The following is a 20,885-nucleotide window of genomic DNA, read 5'->3' on the forward strand; positions in this document are numbered from 1 at the left end:
AATGTCCGATATGCAATGCGGGTTCCAGACAAATGATCTGTATTCGAGAATTGGTCTAGCAAAGGTTTTGTATTCTCTAGTTAGTAGTTTAATATTACCAGAGAAGAAGCTATGCAAGATTAGGTTAACAACTCTTAATGCCTTTTTGGCAATGCTGTTACAGTGAGCTCTGGTGCTTCGATCGTTTGAGATAAGTACTCCAAGATCCTTGACAGAGTGAGGGTCGTCTACAAGGTCGTGTCCATCTAATTTGTATTTTATGTTTTGATTTTGTTTTTTTGCCAATGTGCAATTCTTTGCCAGGGTTTGAGATAGAAAAGTTATCTTGGGCTCTGCTGGAGAGGTGGTTGCCTCTGTTGTCATCCTCCCCTCCAAGCCCTCTTTTCCCCAGCTGTCCAGCAGGCTGGTGTTTCCTTCGACACCTTGGCATCCCCTCTTGGATTTCAAAGGGAGCAGACCACTCTCTGAGGAGCCCACCACATGTGAGGGCATTTATCAACTTAACAGGAGTGTGTCAAAAGTAAACAAGAAAAAAGGAAGCTGGCTCTGGGCGTCTTGCAACACACCGCAGCAATTAACCAAATTTGTTTATCAAGCCATCCATCCATCCATCCATCCATCCATCCATCCATCCATCCGTCAGCTCACAGACTGAGGGTTAACATAGACCGACTTCTACATCACCGCCCTGTGTCAGGGCTTATGCAAAAGAGTGCATGCCAATATCATGACTGGGGCACATCATGGTTTAGGCAGGGCTTTAAGGGTTGTGGGAACTCAGCAATTATGGTTTATCTGCTCCGTCGTGGTTCTAAATGCAACATGATGCGCGAACTGATCCAGCACACAACCAGCAGAGCCTTCCCCCATGTATGATTGTGTGGTTCCTTTCAGAAGAGTAAAAAAAAAAAAATCGCAATTCCCATGATTGCTTCCCAACTTGGGAACTGTGGAAGAGGGACAGTTACACTTCAGAAGGTTGGAGACATCCAGTTTAGCAAGAAGATGCTAGCCAGAGAAACAACCCTGACCCAGTGGTAGATTTCAAATTTTTTTACCACTGGTTCTATGGGCATTGTGTGGCTTGGTGGGCGTGGCTTGGTGGGCGTGGCAAGGGAAGGATAATGCAAAATCCCCATTCCCTCCTCACTCCAGGGGAAGGATACTGCAAAATCCCCATTTCCTCCCGATCAACTGGGACTCGGGAGGCAGAGAATAGATGGGGGGCAGGGCAGAGGTGGGTTTCAGCAGGTTCTGACCAGTTCTGGAGAACCGGTAGGGGAAATTTTGAGTAGTTCGGAGAACCGGTAGTAAAAATTCTGACTGGCCCCGCCCCCCATCTATTCTCTGCCTCCCGAGTCTCGGCTGATTGGGATATTGATTTGCAGTATCCTTCCCCTGGAGTGGGATGGGAATGGAGATTTTACAATATCCTTCCCCTGCCACGCCCACCAAGCCATGCCACACCCACCAAGACACACCCACAGAACCGGTAGTAAAAAAATGTTGAAACCCCAACACTGGGGCGGGGCCAGCCAGAGGTGGTATTTACCGGTTCTCCGAACTACTCAAAACTTCCGCTACCGGTTCTCCAGAACTGGTCAGAACCTGCTGAATAGCACCCCTGCCCTGCCCTGTTGTTTTTCCCCCTGAGATGAAAGAGGTCATGAGAAGGACAAGCAAATGAATGGAAGAGGAGAGCGAACTCCCATCTTCTTCTCTGGCTTGTTCTCTTCTATGTCTCGACCCACCCATCCATCCCCTCACTTCTCATTCCCCCCTTCAGTTCTGGGTGTTGTTTTAGCTGCAAAGCCCTTATCAACTTTCTCAACCTCTAAGCTTGATTGATAGTTCCAAAGTTCTGGAAAAGTATGCCAAATATCTTCAGTGCAGCCCTTGGAATGTCTCCTTTTATTAAATGCCTTTTCGGTCATGCAGACTCAATTAAAGGAGACGTTCCATGCCTCAAGAAGAATAGAAATACTAATTCAGAGCTATCTAGCTATCTCTGCCTTTCCTCTGACCAATTTCAAACCAAGTCCCCTCTTTTAAGAAGAGGCTCCGGCGTCCTTTTGAAATTCTCCTTCATCACTCAACCATTGAAGTCTCATCGGCTGGTTTTGTTGTATGTTTAATGTTTGGGCGAGTAGGAGGGTGCCCCTTAGAGTTTATTGAAATGGCACAGTTGCTTTTATTATTCATCAGTGGCTCTCTGCTGATATATATATATATATATATATATATCAGACATATATATATATATATATATATATATGTATATATATATATATGTATATATATGTGTGTGTGTGTGTGTGTGTGTGTGTGTGTGTGTGTGTGTGTGTGTCCGTCTTTGGTTATTCGGGTTTTCTCCCGCGTAAAATTGGAGGTTTCTTGGCAACGTTTCGACGAAGTCTCATTCGTCATCTTCAGGCTGGTGTTCTCGGCTTCGTGCTTCTAGGAGCAATGTGTGTGATCGCAGAAGCACGAAGCCGAGAACACCAGCCTGAAGATGACGAATGAGACTTCGTCGAAACGTTGCCAAGAAACCTCCAATTTTACGCGGGAGAAAACCCGAATAACCAAAGACAGACATACAAACACCTGCGAAAACCTCAGAAAACTTATTGATTGATTGATTGATTGATTGATTGATTGATTGATTGATTGATTGGTTTAATGGAAGATGACCTCCACTGGGGGAGATTGCTTTTAATATGAAGCTGGCTTCACACTTCACACGAGCTGGAATCCTACTGGCTTGAGGTTTTTTTGGTGGCTTGCAAAGCACGGTGCTTGGATTTGCAACAAAGGTGAACCAGGGCATGTAAACATAGTTAAAAAGTAAGTATAGCAAGGGACGTGGTGGCTCAGTGACTAAGACGCTGAGCTTGTCGATCGAAAGGGCGGCAATTCGGTGGTTCGAATCCCTAGTGCCGTGAAACGGGGTGAGCTTCCGTGACTTGTCCCAGCTTCTGCCAACCTAGCAGTTCAAAAGCACGTAAAAAATGGTAGTAGAAAAATAGTGGTGGGAAGGGAACAGCGTTCCGTGCGCCTTTGGCGTTGAGTCATGCCGGCCACATGACCACAGAGACATCTTCGGACAGCGCTGGCTCTTCAGCTTTGAAACGGAGATGAGCACCGCCCCCTAGAGATGGGAACGACTGGCACATAGGTGCGAGGGGAACCTTTACCTTATAGCAAGACCCTGTGTGTGGACCTTGTCAACGGTGGTCTGTAAGCCATGATTTTGGCTTAATGTGATTGTGCCTGAGCTCAGCAACATGTTTCATCCCACAAACCCTGGTTCAACAAGCTATAGTTTGACAGTGTTAAGTGTAGTGTGTCAGACATTTTCTGGCCAATTTCTGCCACCCACGATGCCCTACGCTCTGAGGCAGATGCCATGTGATAAACATCACAAAACTGGCATCCCTCAGCTCACCCGTCATCTCAGGTAGGTAGGCCAAACACTTACTAGGTGCTTGACAGTTGCCATGTCTTGGAGTGGATTGGGGAGTCCTCACTTCAACCTGATAGGAGGTCTACCACGTTGATGTGGAGAAGGCTGTGTGTGTTCTGTTTGATGACACACACACAGGTCCTGCCCGGACTTGGCTGACTTGCTTCTGAGTTGTGTTGTCTGCCTCTCTGTCCACCGTTTTGGTTTGGCAACGCTTGGAGGCTAGCTTTGCCACTTAAACTCTTGCAGCTGCGTAAATGGTCATTAGGCTGAAACCTGCTTATCGTGCCCTTCTGCATGCTGATTATGGCCTTTTCTGGGTTCCCGCCTCGTCCCGCAGAAGGACGCCGAATCAAAGCAGCAGCTCCCCCTGGTCGCAGTTATTTAAAATCAGAGAAACCGCCAGAGGTAGGTCTGTGTGGGAAGAGAGGAAACCACAGGGTTGTTTCAAAGGAGCTGGGTGTTGCTTCTGGGTCCAGCTCTTGTCTACGTGAAAACAACCAGATTGGCCTAGTGCAGGGGTGAAATGCTACCAGTTCAGCCCGGTTCGGCTGAATCGGTAGCGGCGACGGCAGGTGGTTCGGAGAACCGGTAGTGGCAGCAGCGTGAGCCTCCTCCCACCCACCTGGTCATTGTTACTTCCTGGTTTTAACCATTTTTTTTAACCCTCTGCGTCCAAGCACGCACTTCCTAACCTGTAGGGAAGTAGGTTTCACCCCTGGCCTAGTGGTTAAGGCATCAAGCCAGAAAGCGGGAGGCGGTGAGTTCTAGTTCTGCCTTATGTCTAGTCTGATATAAAGAAGGACCAGGGGTGACATGATAGCAGTCTTCCAATATCTCAGGGGCTGAGAAGAAGAGGGAGTCAAGCTATTCTCCAAAGCACCTGAGGGCAGGACAAGAAGCAATGGGTGGAAACTAACCAAGGAGAGAAGCAACTTAGAACTAAGGAGAAATTTCCTGACAGTGAGAACAATTAACCAGTGGAACAACTTGCCTCCAGAAGTAGTGAATGCTCCAACACTGGAAGTTTTAAAGAAGATGTTGGATAACCATTTGTCTGAAGTGGTGTAGGGTTTCCTGCCTAAGCAGGGGGTTGGACTAGAAGACCTCCAAGGTCCCTTCCAACTTTGTTTATTCTATTCTATTCTATTCTATTCTATTCTATTCTATTCTATTCTATTCTATTCTATTCTATTCTATTCTATTCTTATGAAAGTCAGCTGGATGACTTTGGGCAGGTCCCTCTTTCTCTCAGTCCATCCCACCCCACAGGGCTGTTGTTATGGGGATAATAGGAGGAGGAAGTTGCGTGGGATATGTTCACTACTTTGAGTTAAAATAATAAAGGTGGGGTATTAAAAAGAGAAAGAAAAAAAAATAAAATTGGAAACTCCTTGTTATCTCCCCTGATGCTCTGGGACCCTTTCTGAGAAAAATAAACCCAGAAGCGTCCTGGATCTCACACCAGTGACTGGCTCAAAACAGAGAAGTGGTTTTTCTGTCCTTCTCTGAAGCCATTCCCTCTTGACTTGTCTCCTTCCAGCTGCTCAAAGGGACATCTGCCTCTCGCCGGAAAAATCTGGACCGTCTTGAAGATGAGGAGGGGGCCGAAAGTGGGGATTGCGATGATGAAGATGCCTGCAATGAGGCCGCGGCTTCTGGAGACGGCGAATTGAAAGTGAAGAACCAATTAAGGTTTTTGGCAGGTAAATGGGGAATCGGGCCTGTGCTTTGACAGTCAAGATCGTATGGCAGGGAGTCCTCAATTTACGACCGTAGTTGGGGACTGGAATCTCGGTCATAAGTCCTTGGCATTTGTAAGTTGAAGCGCTGCATGACTGGACTTGATTTATGGCCGTTTTTACGAGGGTCATGAAGCAAGCCACCCATAGTCGCTAAGAGAAACGTGCAGTCGTAAGTGTGACGTCAAACCCGGAGAGTCTGTCCGCGGCCGCCATTGCGAAGAGGGTGGAAGGAGCATGTGGGCGGCAGGCACAGATCAGGGAAGGGATAGAATCCAAGCATTGAAGCTACGGATTTGAGTTTCTGCTCTTTCTATCATATCTGACATGTTTGGAGCTTCTCTGGTGGCAGGAATGGTGATTTAAAAAAAACAAACAAACCAGATATCCCTCTTAGTGGCCTATTTTGGGGGAAGTGTTGGGAAAACACAACTATTTACCATATCCTAATAAAAAAATATAGCAAGAATTTCCAAGAAACTAGAGCCTTTCCTTTCCTTTCCTTTCCTTTCCTTTCCTTTCCTTTCCTTTCCTTTCCTTTCCTTTCCTTTCCTTTCCTTTCCTACCCTTCCCTTCCCTTCCCTTCCCCTTCTCCTTCTCCTTCCCTTCTTCTCCTTCCCTTTCTTTCTTTCTTTCTTTCTTTCTTTCTTTCTTTCTTTCTTTCTTTCTTTCTTTCTTTCCCTTCCTTCCTTCCTTCCTTCCTTCCTTCCTTCCTTCCTTCCTTCCTTCCCCTGGCTGACCTCACACACGGTGAATGTTGGACTATTGCACCTTCTCTTCAGGTACCAAAGCTCCAGTTTCCCATTTTTTTCCCACGACCGAAAGCACCTGAGAGCCTGGAAAGAATCGGTCCTGGGAGCTTTCAAGTTGAAAGAGGAGAAATATAGAAATGTTTCCAATGAGTCCAGATGCTCCCATCAATTCTCTCCTCCCCTTGATCTGCCACAATTACCTGGCACTTCAGGAGTGGAAGCAGAGAGGGTGCTGCCTGTCAGATTCTCTTTGTGTGTCTCTCTGTGTGTGTGTATGAGTGTGCTCACACATGCAGGCCTGCACCTCCTTATTCCATAAGTCAAAGCCTCTGAGGATGAAGGACCTGGGGAAGCCAGAGCTGGTGTTACCTTATCCAGGTTGGAAGGAGGAGACCCCAGTGGGTTTCCTAAGGAGAGTTTTCATCCAGCCTCCTGAAGACCGAACCGTGATTCGATCTCACGACATTTTCTTTCTTAATGAGCTGCAGCTGTGGGAAGAAGAGCCGGCCAGCTGGGGTTGAGCCCCCTTTTTCAATTCACTTGGATTTCTCAAGCAAAAAGCTTCCCATCGTTTTTCTCTCCCCCCACTTTCCCCCACCCCCCGGGATGAAATAGGAAGAGGAGGGAAATTGTAGGCTCTTTGGGATCACACGGTCGAGAATTTTGGAAATCATCTTCCATCTCGGCTGCTCTGCTCCAAATTAGCAGCCTACCCTACCTGCAGTTCATTAGCGGGGGGGAGGGGAGGGGGTTGCCGCTGGACCTGGGTGTGGGTTTTGCAGGCGGGCAGAACAACCGTTGCGGTGGCTCCCCGGAGAACGTGGTTCGTTGGAGAACGTGGTTGGTGGGGAGAGCTTGGAGGCACAAGCCTGTCCACATTATTCTGGGGGTTGTGTAAGGAATCGACCGGAATGGATACAGAGGGTCCCCACCCCCCACCCCGCTGGTTAGTCGAGGGAGAATTTAGAAAGTTATGCATGTGAATTTCCATGCTTTTTTTCAGCTCCCTTGGATGGTTGGGACATTCAAGGAAGGAAGGAAGGAAGGAAGGAAGGAAGGAAGGAAGGAAGGAAGGGAGGGAGGGAGGGAGTTGAGGGAGGGAGGGAGGGAGGGAGTGGAGGGAGGGAGGGAGGGAGGGTGAATGAGAGAAAGGAAGGATTCTAGTCCTCATTGTTCTAAGCAAAAGGGCTGATGCGGGAGAGAGAGAGAAAGAGAGAAGACAAAAGAAGAGAAGAGAAAACAAGGAGTTAAGCCATGTTCTCAGCACACTTCAGGATCCTGGGTTTTTTTTTTTTTATCATCTTTGCCTTTCAAGCTACCAATTTATCTATTGCAAATTTCAGGGCAGTCGACAACAAAACAAACACGCAACACCAATTAAAAATTGATTTACAGCACACTTAAAAGGGTGGGTAGGCAGACCCAGAAGATGAGACCAGAAGTAAGACGTTCTTGGGGGCTAATTAGTAGCTGAAGAAATCTGGCTGAGCCTCCTTGGCCAGGGAGTTCTACCCCGGAAGTGTCCTGGCCCCAGGTGCCTTTTCTCCAGCCGTCCCCTGGCATCCATGGGTGGGGATGGGGAGAGAAACAGCCGCTCGGCTACTGAGGCAGGAGAGGGGCTTCTGTTGGGCCGCGGGGACCAATCCGTGGAACGGATGGTCCTTAATAGAGAACAGTCATAAAACTGATGCTTCTTGCAATGACCAAAATGAATATATTTGCAGGCCCTGTTGGTGCCTTTGTCGTGGGAAGGGAATACGGGAAGGAACAAAGCCGGAAATCCTGAATTAACTCAATGACTGGAGCATTGTTTCCGTCCCAGCCTACAAGTGAGCAGATTTCCAGGCAGACTTTTTAGCCTGTCGGAAAGGGTTGTGTTTATAGGAAACACAGTTCCAGGGTGGCTCTTCAGTAGGAGTTGGCTTGTGTCGCTCATCCCCGATTGTGTGAATTAGGTCCCATGCCAGATCTGGAGGGCTGTGTGGGGCCTGCTTACAATCTGGATATTCGTCCTGTTTTGGTCTGGAGACACACCAGTGGTGTGAAAAGGCAGGCAGGCGGTTTGTGGTGGGAAGGGGGGAAGGAGGAGGAGGAGGAGGAGGAGGAGAGGGAGGGGGAAGAAAAAAAGGAAGAAGAGGAGGAGGAGAGGAAGAGGAGAGGAGAAGGAAGAAGAGGAGAGGAGGAGGAGGAGGGGAAGAAGAGGTGGAGGAGACAAGGAGGAGAAGGAAGAGGGGAAGGAAGGAGAAGGAAGAAGAGAGGAGGGGGAAAAAAGGAGAAAGAAGAAGAGGTCAAGGAGAAGAGCAGGAGGCGGAAGAGGAGAAGGAAGGAGGAAAAGGAGGGGAGGAAGAGGAGAAGAAAGAAGAGGTGGAGAAGGAGAAGGAGAAGGAGAAGAGAAGGAGGAGAGGGCAGGAGAGGGCATGACAAACATGTCTGGTGACAGTGGTGGGTTGCTCCCGGTTCTGTCCGGTTCGATAGAACCGGTAGTAAAATCGGCGGGCGGCTCCGCCCACCCTCCCCGACATCATAAATGACGATCTGCGCATGCGCAAAAGAGTGCGCGAGCGAAGTGTGGAGCACCTTCAGACTGGGAACTGGTCCTGCAGAAGAGCAGGCTGCGCATAGGGATGTCTCTGGAAGCAATGCTTTACGCTGAAGATGGTTCCCTTCCTTTCCCCCCCGCTTTCCTTATTTTTAAAGGTTTTCAGGATCGAAAAACGTCGACTTCTGCTCCGTGGTCCGTCTGCATAGGATTCCCCTTGGGTGGGAGGGAACAGCCTCTCCTCTCCCTTTCCTCTTCTCGATCTTCCCTGCCAGCAACTCTTGTTCCCACAGCTGTAATTTCACTCTTGTCAAACGAAAAGCATCCATCCAAAAAACCTCTGTACTTGGCTGGGTTCTGCTTCCTGCTTTGAGGTCCCCAAAACCAGAAGTCCCCAAACCTGGGACTCTCCCGAGGGAAGCTGCCGTTTTGCCCTCTCTGACGGCCACTCCGTGCTGACCAGGTGGGGCCAGAGCCTCCCCCACCGCGGCAGGGTTCAAGGGCATTTTCTGCTCCCAGGGCTCATAAGCGGGCGCCTTAATTTCCATCCTTCGTTAAAAGGAACAAAAAGGAGACAGAAGGAAGAGAAGAGTTGCAATGTTCTGAGAGCCATCACCGGATCGCATGTGTGGTGTTTGGCAACCAGCTGTTTACAGCTGTTTTTGCAGCCTCTTCAGGTCACGTGACCACGGTACCTGATGCTGTGGAGCAAAAAACGCCATTTATTTCTGGTTTTCAGCAAAAGAAAAAAAAATCCATTGGGTGTTTGCTTAACGGGTGCCACCAAAGTAAAATAACTGGGCACGTGGTGACCCGCTTAACAACTGGCATGACTTACTGTATTATAGCCAGACTAGGTGGCTCAGTGGCTAAGACGCTAAGCTTGTCGATCAGAAAGGTCGGCAGTTCAGCGGTTCGAATCCCTAGTGCCGCGTAGCCACGCATATTTTTCTGAGTCTGCGTGGCTCCCGGTGAAAAGCCGCTGCTTATTTAAGGAGACGTTAACCGAATGCACACTCGGGTGTCCCTTTAAAGCAACTTTTTTGCTTTGAACCCAAAGCACAGCACATCCTGGTCCGCGCTATGTTTGTTGGGCTCCTCCTAGCGTTTTGAATCACAGGCAAGTTGAAGTAGCTGGCTGTTTTACAAGATGTTAATTCTACGCCTAACACGGGAGAGAAGCTGAATGCAAACGCCAAATGGATCGGTTTCCCCTGAGAACCTTTTCGTTCCAGACGTGTTTATACATTTGCTGAAATGTTTGTTATCTCCCACTGGCGTGTTTTTTTAAAGGAAGAGGACCTCGCTAGGAAATTGAGATTTCTCCGTCCACTTGTAAAATGTATCAGGAGAAAAAAAAAGAAAACAACTTTTTGCTTTCTTTTTCTCTTCCCTTTTTAAATTTTCCTTGGACCACCTCAAGACTTTTCTAGTTTTGTTTGCTTTGAAGCAGTGGTGAAATCTAAAATTTGTTACTACCAGTTCTGTGGGTGTGGCCATTTTTTTCTTTTAAAACCATTTTTCTTTGGTGAAGAGGTTGTAAAAAAATGCTTTCAAAAGGCTTTGATGATCCCAGCTGAGTTGCCTGATTGGCAGAGGCTTTTTTTCTTTTAAAAGCCTCTGCCCATCAGGCAATTCAGCTGGGATCGTCAGAAGCATTTAAAAGAAAAAAAGCCTCTGATGATCAGGCAATTCAGCTGGGATCGTCAGAGGCTTTTAAAAGAAAAAAAAAACTCTGCCGATCAGGTGACTCAGCTTGGATCGTCAGAGGCTTTTAAAAGAAAAAAAGTCTCTGCTGATCAGGCAACTCAGCTGGGATCGTCAGCTGATGATCCCTTTGACGATCCCAGCTGAGCCGCGCGATCATCAGAGGCTTTTTTTGTTTACTTTTAAAAGCATTTTTTCGGCCGAAGAGGTTGTAGAAAAGGGCCCAGCTCTTCCCAACTTCTCCGGATAGGCTGAACTACAATGACTATATTCCACTGCTGGCTTGGAATAATGACAGCATGAAGACCACCCCCTCCCTTGATTCCTCCCCCACCCACCGTTCTTTGCTCCTGTGCCCCACCTTTGCCAATCCACTCGCTCGTGGCCTCCACCTGGTTCCTATTTAAGGACTGGGGGAGTCCCAAGGATTCAGCCGGGGGTTCAGGTGTGAAGAATCTGCCCTTCTCAGCAGCTGTCACTGAAGGATATTATTTGGGAAGGGGCAGGAGGTGTTTTTTCCTGTTTCTATTTGCAATTCCCTCCGGTGGCCCAGTGGGACGTCAGCAGCTATTTGGGGGAAGTTAGTAATATCCTTCCCCGCACCATCATTTGCTGTTCCACTCCGAGGGGCTTCAGGTGCACTTGGTTTGCTCCTCCAGTCAATCCTGGATTTTATATCTGGAGCTGTCCTGGCTCTCTGGCCCGAGGGCGTCCAGGGGACCCTCGGCCCTGCTCAGAAGTCCGCATTGCACCAAAACTCAGTTAAGCCACGGAAAATTTTGCCATGTTGCTCTCCTCCTTTTTTCAGATGTGTGTGCATGCACACAGGGACACCACACGTGTGTCAGACTTAAGAAAGCAAAAATCCTTCCCACCCCACTGCTCTGAAACTCATTCGCCATGGCTGAAGCTGCTAATATTACTACTGCTTCTCTTGGGATTTTGAGTCTCATTACCCACCCACCCCCAAAAATACCCTTTCTTTTTTGTTTTTACTTTTGCTTTTATCCTGGTTAAAGGACTTATTATTTAAAAAAAACACAATCCCAAACCACTTTATAATAATTGTAAAAGCTTTCTAAAATGAATGCAGGCTAAAACACACTCTGCCTGCCTGCCTGTCTCTTTCTCTTTCTCTTTCTCTTTCTCTTTCTCTTTCTCTCTCCCTCCATCTCTCTCTCTCTCTCTCTCTCTCTCTCTCTCTCTCTCTGTCTCTGGTCTCTCTGTGTCTCTCTTTCTCTCCCCCCCTCTCTCTCTGTCTGTCTCTCTGTCTCTCTCTCCCTCCCTCCCCCTCTCTCCCTCCCTCCCTTTCTCTCTCTCTCTCTCTCTCTGTGTGTGTTTCTGTCTCTCTCTGTGTCTCTGTCTCTCTCTCTGTGTGTGTGTCTCTCTGTGTGTGTCTCTGTGTCTCTCTCTCTCTCTGTCTCTCTCCCTCTCTGTCTCTCTCCCTCTCTTTCTCTCTGTCTCTTTCTCTGTCTCTGTCACTCTCCCTGTCGCTCTCTGTCTCTCTCTCATCATCTGTCTATCTTCATCTAAACCGTATATTGAAATATATATATTGATATATTTTGATATAGTAAACCAGGTTGGTCTGCAAATCTGGCTTAGTGTCGCATCCCTTTGTGTTCTGGATGTCTTGCATCTCTCAAGGGGGTTTGCAGTGGTTCCTGATCAGAACTGTTCATGGCCGAACTCAGAGTTGGGGGTCAGTCGAAATGCAAAGCTTCTTCTACGCCTCCAATCTCCGGCCTCCCTTCTTTCCAAATAAGAACACAATAAGAACACAACATCCTTCTTCTTCTTCTTTTTTTGAAAAAGGAAATCTTGATCTGGAAGCTCTCCTGGGATGATCAAGCACAGCTGGTTAAGGCTCATGGCTGGCCAGGTGTTTCAGGAGAGAGAAATCCCAGCGTTTCATTCCAAGTGGGACTTCCTGGCTCAACAGAACAAAATCTGCCTTTCCTCCCAAAGGGCAGATTTGGCTTTTGTTTCCTCCATCTCCATTTATGGTCCTTTCTCTCCTGTCCTCCAGCTTTCAATGCTGAGACCTTTCCAGTTGTTGGGAGTTTTGCTATCTCTGAAAATTCACCTTAACCAAAGAGTTGCTGGGGAATTCTCCCGCAGCCCTCAAAACGACCGCTGTCCTTCTCACCCTCTTTCCCTGCCATTCTGAAGACCCTTCCCTGGTCCAGATGGGGGAGGAGGGGAGATGGTTTCCTTTGCATCCAAAAAACAACCAGCTGCCGCAGGAAGAAAAAACACAGAAGATCTGGGAAGATTTTGGGCTTCTGTCCTGCTTGGACATCCTTGGGACCGGCAAGCCCCAACCTTAAAAGAAACACACCCAGAACTCTCTTTTCTGCAAGCCCCACCTCTACAATCCTGCCTACGTGTGCAGGAAGTCCTCGGCTTATGACCACAAGGGGACCCGAATTTCCATTGCTAAGCGAGACGGTTGTTAAGTGAGTCACCCCGGATTTTACAGACTCTTCCCCCCCCCCAAATATTTCCCCGGGCTGAGTGTGGCCTTGAACTTGGTTGTCCCTTTTTCTGGCACCTGGTTGTCTTTTGGTGGTGCGGATGGGTTCATAAGAGGACGTGCTCCTAGAGAAGCTGGTTTGGGTCCCATCTCCCAAATGAGCATTTTGCCTTGTCCTTTACCGCGGTCGGGGGGGTAGGGGAGGGTGGGGGGCAGTGGTGTTTTTAAAGGAAGGGACGGCATGTAAAACAGAACGAAATTCTGAAGCAAGATCATTGCTAAGACAAGACCACAATGCCCCGTTTCCTTCCCTGAAAAGCCTCTCTTTTCATGCTCCGCATAATGGACTCATTACGTGCCCCGCTGCCTGTTGCAAGGCCCTTTTCACCCAGGGCGTGGGTGAATTCTGCATCCCCCTCCTTTTGTCTCCTCGCTTGGGAGAAAACCCACGTTATTTGGGCTTTAAAATAACAGCCGCCCGAGGAACGGCTAAGCTCCTTTCATTCAAGGATCTATACATTATTTCACCGGTCAAAGTTTGTGTTGGCTGCAACATCTCAGCGAAGGAGTTAGGTAAGAATGAAAACCAAGATTGTGGCAGGCATAAAAAGCCTTTTTTTCCCCACCTCCAAAGGCCATTAAGAAATTCCAGATGACGGCACCGCTTGGAATGAGGACATTGAAATGAGTTGGGCTAATTTGGAGCATTCAAGGCGATCAGTGGGAGCTTTCAGATGGACCCCGGAGAAATTCCCAGACTGAAAATCTGAAAGTTTGCATGGGTTTATTTTATTTTATTTCTTTATTAAATTTTTATAGCGCCCTTCTCCTGAAGGACTCAGGGCGGTTAAGGTGCATCTACTTTAAAAACGAAACAAAACAAAGAGAACCAAGAAAATTAAGGATATTATTTAGAGACACACCAATGCGGCCTTGAAAGAAATTATTCAATATACCGTAAGTCACAAAATAGGTTTACTGCACCGAGTGGGTTTCTTCCTTTTCACTGGGGTTTTTCAAAGGGAAGCCGGCAATATCGAGCATGACAGAATGACTCGTGTAGGGGGCTGGACTTGATGACCTCTTAGGTCCCTTCTTCCAACTCTGTGATTCTAGGATGTGATCACAATACTCTCTCTCGACTTCCTGCCCTCAAAATGGAATCCTTGGGATTGTTATGCAGTTGTTTGTGGATGTATTTTTTCCCCCCCTTCCAGTTCTTTGTTCTTTTGTGTATTGTTTAGCTCGTGTCCCACCTGGATTTTAAGATTCCTTTGCAGCTTTAAAGGCCATTATTTGTTAATATTAACCCTGTTAATAAGAGGCTGGTTTCCTTCCAGACACAGCGTACGTAGAGTAGAGGATTATAAGGTGTTCAGTCTTTAGCGTCATGCCCTTATATCGTAGATAATAAGGAAGGAAACATCTGTGTGCAATTATAACAAGCCTAAAATAGTTTTGAATTCAGTTGCACACCTTTTGCGCTGTGCAATCTTTGTATTATGGAGATCTTAGGGAAGATTTATATTATATCTCAGCAGAGGAGAAGATTCTGAAGTCACTGTGGCTCTTCTGCCCTGTGATTCCTAGCTCCAATTATCTCTGTGCGAGCGTAGAATGTCTTTATCCCTTTACGCTCAGTTTAATCGGAAAGTTAGTCTTGCAATTAAGTGGTGCCCTCCAGTCAGGCTGAGCTACTCTTTCTAACTTCTAGCTCGTGAGCCGGGGGCTCTTGTGGTCTGCCAGCAGCCCGCAGAGCTAGCAGCGGAGTTGGAAAGTGAGGAGGCTGGGGAGGAACATGGGCCAGTCCTGGAGTCAGGGGAAGGCCCGGACAAGGGCTCTGCGTCCGAGGCAGAGATGGGGCCAGGGCCATCTGGGAGTGATGTGCGGACTGCGGAGCCTCCAGAGTTGGACAGCAGAGGAACAGGAGGAGCCTGTTCCCAGTGCGCGCATGCGCAGAGCTGCCAGGAAACAAGAGCAGCTAAAGCAAAAGGGACGACTCGGGAGTAAGGCCAGGAGACAATTGGCCCCTTCCATAAGGCTTAAAAGAGCAGCAAAGGCACTTGGACTCTTTGTAGGAAAGCAACGTTGCTAAATCTGTTTCCCAGTCAGCATCTCTTGTTTCTGAACTTCGTGGGGCTTTGCCAAGTAAGGCCTTTGGCAGGGTGTCAAAGAAGATAAAGGTTTGTGATAAGCCCGAAGGACTTTTTCTGAAGAACTTGGTTTGCAATTAATTTGGACTAAGCTGGGAAGGAAGTAATTCTCAGCTGTTATAATAAAATAGGTTTGTTTAAGACTAATTGTGTCCTGTAATGACTAAGTGAGCCTAGGTCACAACAGGGAGCAATGGGAGGTGTAGTCCAAACACCTGGATGGCACTTGTTGGAAAAGCTGCCATCCCTCTCTAGAACCATGGTTGAGTTACACATCACTCTCGAGGCTTAAACTCAAGTTTAGATATTTGTAAGCTTGGTTTTGGCGCCTTACGGAGGAGTGGTTCTGCAGATCAAGGTGTAGTGAATTCACCCTCTTTCTTCCCCCCCACTTTTCCGTGGATTTTATTCCATCTTATTTTTGCTCGCCTTTTACTGTTTTTTAAAGTTTGCACGAAAACCAGGGTGTGTTTGGGCTTCGCCGGTGCCCGTTTCCCACCCCTGGTGAACCTCCATCTGGCCATGCATCCGCGACCACTTTGCAAAACAGCCTGGCCAAATTCTGGGGGGGGGGAGCAGAAATGCAGGCAGATCTCTTGGAATAAGCAGGCGGCTGAACTTCAGGGTAGCTTTGCCAGGAACCAGCAGTGAGGAAGAGAGCAGGAGTGGGCGCCCGATGCCTCCCTTCACCATGGCAATCTCTCTTGTGACTGCTCCTTCTCAAAGGGGTCTAGGACACAGAGTGAGTTGTGGGGGGTGGAGGCACCCAGCACAGCCTGTTCCCGCAGAAGAGAAGCCGGGTCTGCGTTGCAAAAAAAAAAAAAAAGCAAAGTTCCTGTGCAAAGAATTGGGGCCTGGCAGGGTTTGTCTTGTAGGCCATTCGCTTCTGAAGGCCAAGGAGGGATGCTACTCGAGATGAATAGATCTGTCCACTCGGAGGGTCAAAGGAAATTAATCCTCCTTATTTTGCCTCTCCGGGGGTCCGTGCAAAATGGAAAGGGGGCCCCCTTCCTGTTTTCTACACTGGCCTCCGCATTGCCACCTTCAATTCTGGGTGAAATGGATCTGGAGTCGCTCCTCGGATGGACTTCTGCCTTTTCATCCACCATTGTGAAACTCTGGACCGTCACTTGTGAACCGGTGTCCATTCATGCCTTGCTTTCCCAAGAGAGTTCCTGCAACCGAAAGTTCAAGCCAAGTGCATCCATCTTTTATGTCTTCCTATGGGCATCATTAATGGCAGAAAGTGAAGAAGAACTAAAGAGCCTCTTGATGCGGGTGAAGGAGGAGAGTGCAAAAGTTGGCTTGAAACTCAACATTAAGAAAACTAAGATCATGGCACCCGGCCCTCCCAATTCCTGGCAAATAGATGGGGAAAAAATGGAGTGACAGATTTTATTTTCCTGGGCTCCAAGATCACCGCAGATGGGGACTGCAGCCAAGAAATTAAAAGACGCTTGCTCCTGGGGAGGAAAGCTATGGCAAACCTAGACAGCATACTAAAAAGCAGAGACATCACCCTGCCAACAAAAGTGCGTATAGTCAAGGCTCTGGTTTTCCCAGTTGCAACGTATGGCTCTGAAAGTTGGACCATAAGGAAGGCTGAGTGCCAAAGAGTGGAGACCTTTGAACTCTGGTGCTGGAGAAGACTCCTGCGAGTGAGTCCCTTGGACTGCAAGGCCATCCAACCGGTCAGTCCTAGAGGAGATCAACCCTGACTGCTCTTCAGAAGGCCAGATCCTGAAGAGGAAACTCAAATACTTTGGCCACCTAATGAGAAGGAAGGACTCCCTGGAGAAGAGCCTAATGCTGGGAACAATGGAGGGCAAAAGAAGAATGGGATGGCAGAGAATGAGGTGGCTGGATGGAGTCACTGAAGCAGTCGGCGTGAGCTTAAATGGACTCCAGAGGATGGTAGAAGACAGGAAGGCCTGAAGGAATGTTGTCCATGAGGTCATGATGGGTTGGACACGACTTCGCAACTAACAACAACAACAAATGGGCATCAGCTACCATACCTATCTAGATGCAGGGTTCTCACTCAACAGATGTTGGTGCCAGCCTCCATTTTCCTTCTGGGTTCTCCAATGATTGGCTACCTGCCAGCTGAGGGCTGCCTGGTTTCTTTAAAGGCCTCCTTTGGTTCAGACGGAGCACCTCTTGATCACAAAATGGACTTCGAATGGCAGATCTTTGGGCAATTGGAGAAGCCCTTGGAGGAAGCAACTGGGACAGTTGCATTTCCAACATGGAAGTCTCATTCTCTGGATCTAAACCGCTAGGTCCCTGTTGGCTCCAGTTCCAATGGATGTTTGGCTCTCAAAAGCTGGACTTTCAGGACCAAAGGCAGCTTGGAAGGGCTTCTCTCTGACAGACATCTGTGGAGGCATAACTCAAGGGGTCTTTTCCTGGTGGGATGCTCCTTCTCCCCCTCTTCCTTTGTTGACATGGAAATGGAAGAGGCATATTTGCAGGTTTACAGCTTCAATAGCTCTCATTCCTCTTGCATGTCGGAGCAAGCAGGGAAGACTTTGGGTGTGTGTCACACTGCTGTACAAAAAAAGAGAAAAAAAAACATGCACACCAGAAGACGTGTATCTCAGCAACCCAACACTCCCTGGTAGCTTTTACCACCTGCCCCACCCCCAAAAAAACAACCCCCAAATCTCCTTGAAGCCCCACCTTCCTCCTGCTAGGCAGGGCAGAGGGAACGGAAAACACCATCTGATCGGCCACCGAGGAGCAGAGCTAATGATTTACTCCCCGTGTCAGCCGATTATCTAATCTGGAGCACAAAAGGCGGGGCTGCGAAGGGGAGGCTGGGAGCACGAATTTGCCCCCATCTTTGGAAAGAGGCCCTTTCTCTTGGGACTGGCCTGGTTGGGCTTCAGGACCCACGTGGGACTTGCCTGCAAGAGCTGTGGAGGAGAACTGGTGGGGTTGATGGGTTAATAATGTAGCAGGACAGATTAATTGGCTTACTAGCAGGATGGAGCTCCATGCGTACCTGAGCAAAGGTGTGCCCTTGAAAAGAGCCCAAACTGGATCGATTTTGCCTGGCTGAAAAGCAGAACCCAGTAGAAAGATTTGTCTTGTTCCCTTCTTCTCTCTCCATCCTGACTTCATTGTCCACTGGAGCCTGTCTATAGAACCGAAGCCTCTGGGAATTTCAATCTGGTGACCTATACAGGTGTGGGTCTACAGTCCCCATCATCCTCTGCCGCCAGTAGGAAAGCTAGACTGAACATTTGGGCTTCCTATCAGAAAGTTAATCGAGCTGGTCCCAGAAGAAGGAAAACTCTGCTGTAGGAAACGGTAAGGCACGTGTGGGCTTCGTAAGTGAGAACACCAAGGAGCCCTCCATCGATTGTGGACTTCAACTCCCAGAATTCTCCAGCCAGCTGTCTGGAGAATTCTGGGAGTTGAAGTCCACGAGTCTTAAAGCTGCCAAGTTTGAAGACCTCTGTGTTAAGACATCCCACTCCCATCTTTGGATTAATGCGTCGCACAAATCCAGCCCATGATTTAGGGCACCCCATAACAAACCATGGCAATGTTGAACTAAGGCTGCTGGCCTCCATTAAAATCCAACCCTTGTCCAAGCAGCGGCCCTTCTTGAATTTGTGGGTCTGGTAATGTAACGCTATGTGAGAAAGACCTGGGGGGACACGAGGCCATGAGACACAGCCAAGGCAACAGTCAGATAAGGGTCAGCAGAACTCAGAGCTGTATCGTGGGAAGGGCGAGAAGCTCAGAAGGGACCCTCCCTAGTTTCTTAGGCTGCATAGGAGACGGTGGCAGAATTGTTTAGTACTTTCACACTGGCAAGGTTCTGTCAATGTAGCCTTGCAATAAAGCAGAATTATCTCATCTGGTCGTGTTTCCTGAATGGTCTATCTAGGGAGGCTGACTGGTAGCACTTTTTCAGAGCAATAATTTTATTAAAAGGCATCAAATGTTCATAAGCTCTGTAACTTTCCTTCTTCGTGGCCCGCCAGTGGAGCTGGTAACAGATTCGGACAGTGAGGAGGCTGTGGAGGAACATGGGCCAGTCCTGGAGTCTGGGGAGGGCTCTGATGAGGGCTCTGCGTCGGAGGCAGAGAGGGAGCCAGGGCCAGATGCCAGTTATCAGCTGCCTTCGGAGTCAGACATCAGTGAGGCAGAGGAACAGCTGGAGCCTGTTCCCAGTGTGTGCATGTGCAGAGTTGCCAGACGAAGGGGACAGCTAAAGAACAAGGGTCGACTCAGGAGTAAGGCCACAGGTGGACGATGAATGGCCCCTCCCAGAGGGAATAAAAGAGGAACGAAAGGGGAGTGGAGTTTACAGGAGACAATTAGTTTGCTTAATTGGTTCGTGACTCCTTGCCAAGTTTTGAAGATATTGGCCTGGCAGCTCTCCAAGCCAGATAAGGTCTGTGACTGTAAATTCTCCCTTGAAAGACTTTGCTGGATGGGAATGAGAAGAATTCACAGTAACTTAATAAAAAGGGATTTTTTTGTCAGGACAAGGGGTCTGCTTCATGCTTTTTGGGGAAGCCTAGGTCAGAACAGTTATCTTTTCTCTTTCTTCTTTCCTTCCTTCCAGAGCTTGCCTACGACTTGGACAGCGAGGGCACCCCTTCAAACAGGCAGCTTGTGAATCAGCAGAGCAAAGGGACAACGGGTCACAGCCTCGGGGCCAAGGACCCAGCGCTGAATCTTCAACTAGTGGCCGGTCTCCTAATAGGGTGGCTTTTTCTGATGGCCAAATGACTTGAACTGACCCCTTGGCCACAATCCGGGCTGAATCCATTATCGGTTTGCATTGTGAAAGCGCCCTATAAATCTTTCTTGCTCATCAGAAGCACTCGAAAAGAACAACTTTAGAAACGGGACTTAATTTTTATTTTTATTTTTTAAAGGAAAAAAACTATTTCCCCGTTGGAGGTTTGGCCCAAAAGACCCAGTATTTGTATTTTGAAGAATTCTCATTCAGTTATTATGACGGGGTTAAAAATACTCGGCTTGTATCACCTGTGAATTTTGTAAATGTTTTTCTCCACTGCTGTTTAGGATGACCAAAGCCCACAGCATCCTCAGTGGATCGGAGCGAGCACAGTTATTGGATGAAACACCATCGGACAACTTTTTAAAATACACTTTGTTTTGAGATCAAAAGCCCAACCTGAAGCGGGACAAAAGGAACAGTTCCAAAACAGAATAAAATGGTTCTGCGGCTTGCAAATTTTGCTCTGGAATCTGCGTTAGCCATTGTATTTAATATTGGTGGCAAACTTGAGTTCAAGGTGCCCATTTGAATTGACTTAACACTGGATTCTTGTTATGAATGAACTGTGTATTTTTTTTAATTTTTAAAAGCTAGCCAATTTTAGACAGGCCCTCCATCGCTTCTTAAACAGGACTAATGCGATGCCACAGGTGTGGCTGATGTGAACACGGCAGAGACTGTGCTGTTCCAGGGCAATTGTGTCCAGTTTCAGAAGATGCTCAGATATTTTCCAGAAAGTCTGCAGAATCAAGCATGCTTTTCTAATTTTATTTCTTTTTTTTTAAAAAAAAAAACACGATTCTGTATCACTTTGTCTGTTCATAGATTGTGTTCTGAGACTGTCTGTTGAGCATGGAAAAACGGGAATCTCTCAGAGCCACCCCCCCCCCCAGTTTCTCCTTTGGCTGCTCTGGAGATATTTTTCCTTCCTTCTTTTTTAGACTCTTTAATTTGCATCGGAAATATGAAGAGCTGGGAACAGGGAGGATTGTTTTTTCTTCTTCTTTTAAAAATAAATCGGTTCTACCATCAGTCGGAGGCTGTTGATCACATGCTTGGCTATCTTGCATTTGTGTATGTGTGTGTGTTTGCACATGTACCTCTGCCTGTGAGAGGAAGAAATAGCTTTTTTTGAAATGCATGGCATAAGTGCAGCGCTATCACCAGTGCCATTGTAACTTCAAAACGGTCATTAAACGAACTGTTGTACGTCGAGGACTATCCGTGTCACCGTTGGTGATCGGACATGCTTCATATCAGCCTTCTTGCTGGTAGCTGCCAACAT

The 20,885-nt window shown here is 47.9% G+C and overlaps 1 protein-coding gene across 5 annotated transcripts in view; it reads left to right on the forward strand.

Moving 5' to 3' along the window:
* Window positions 1–20,632, forward strand: part of GPC3 (glypican 3) — a 121,116-nt gene extending 100,484 nt beyond the window's left edge. For all 5 annotated transcript variants that reach the window (XM_087877613.1, XM_087877614.1, XM_087877615.1 and 2 more), the window contains 2 exons: window positions 5,007–5,169; window positions 19,418–20,632. In XM_087877613.1, coding sequence (XP_087733739.1) covers window positions 5,007–5,169; window positions 19,418–19,584 — 330 coding nt within the window. In that variant the 3' untranslated portion in view covers window positions 19,585–20,632. The remainder of the gene's footprint in view (window positions 1–5,006; window positions 5,170–19,417) is intronic.
* The last annotated feature ends 253 nt before the right edge of the window (window positions 20,633–20,885 follow it).

Source organism: Pantherophis guttatus, chromosome 12 (genome assembly GCF_059756535.1).
Source record: "Pantherophis guttatus breed Tessera chromosome 12, ASM5975653v1, whole genome shotgun sequence".
NCBI classification, from domain to species: Eukaryota; Metazoa; Chordata; class Lepidosauria; order Squamata; family Colubridae; genus Pantherophis; species Pantherophis guttatus.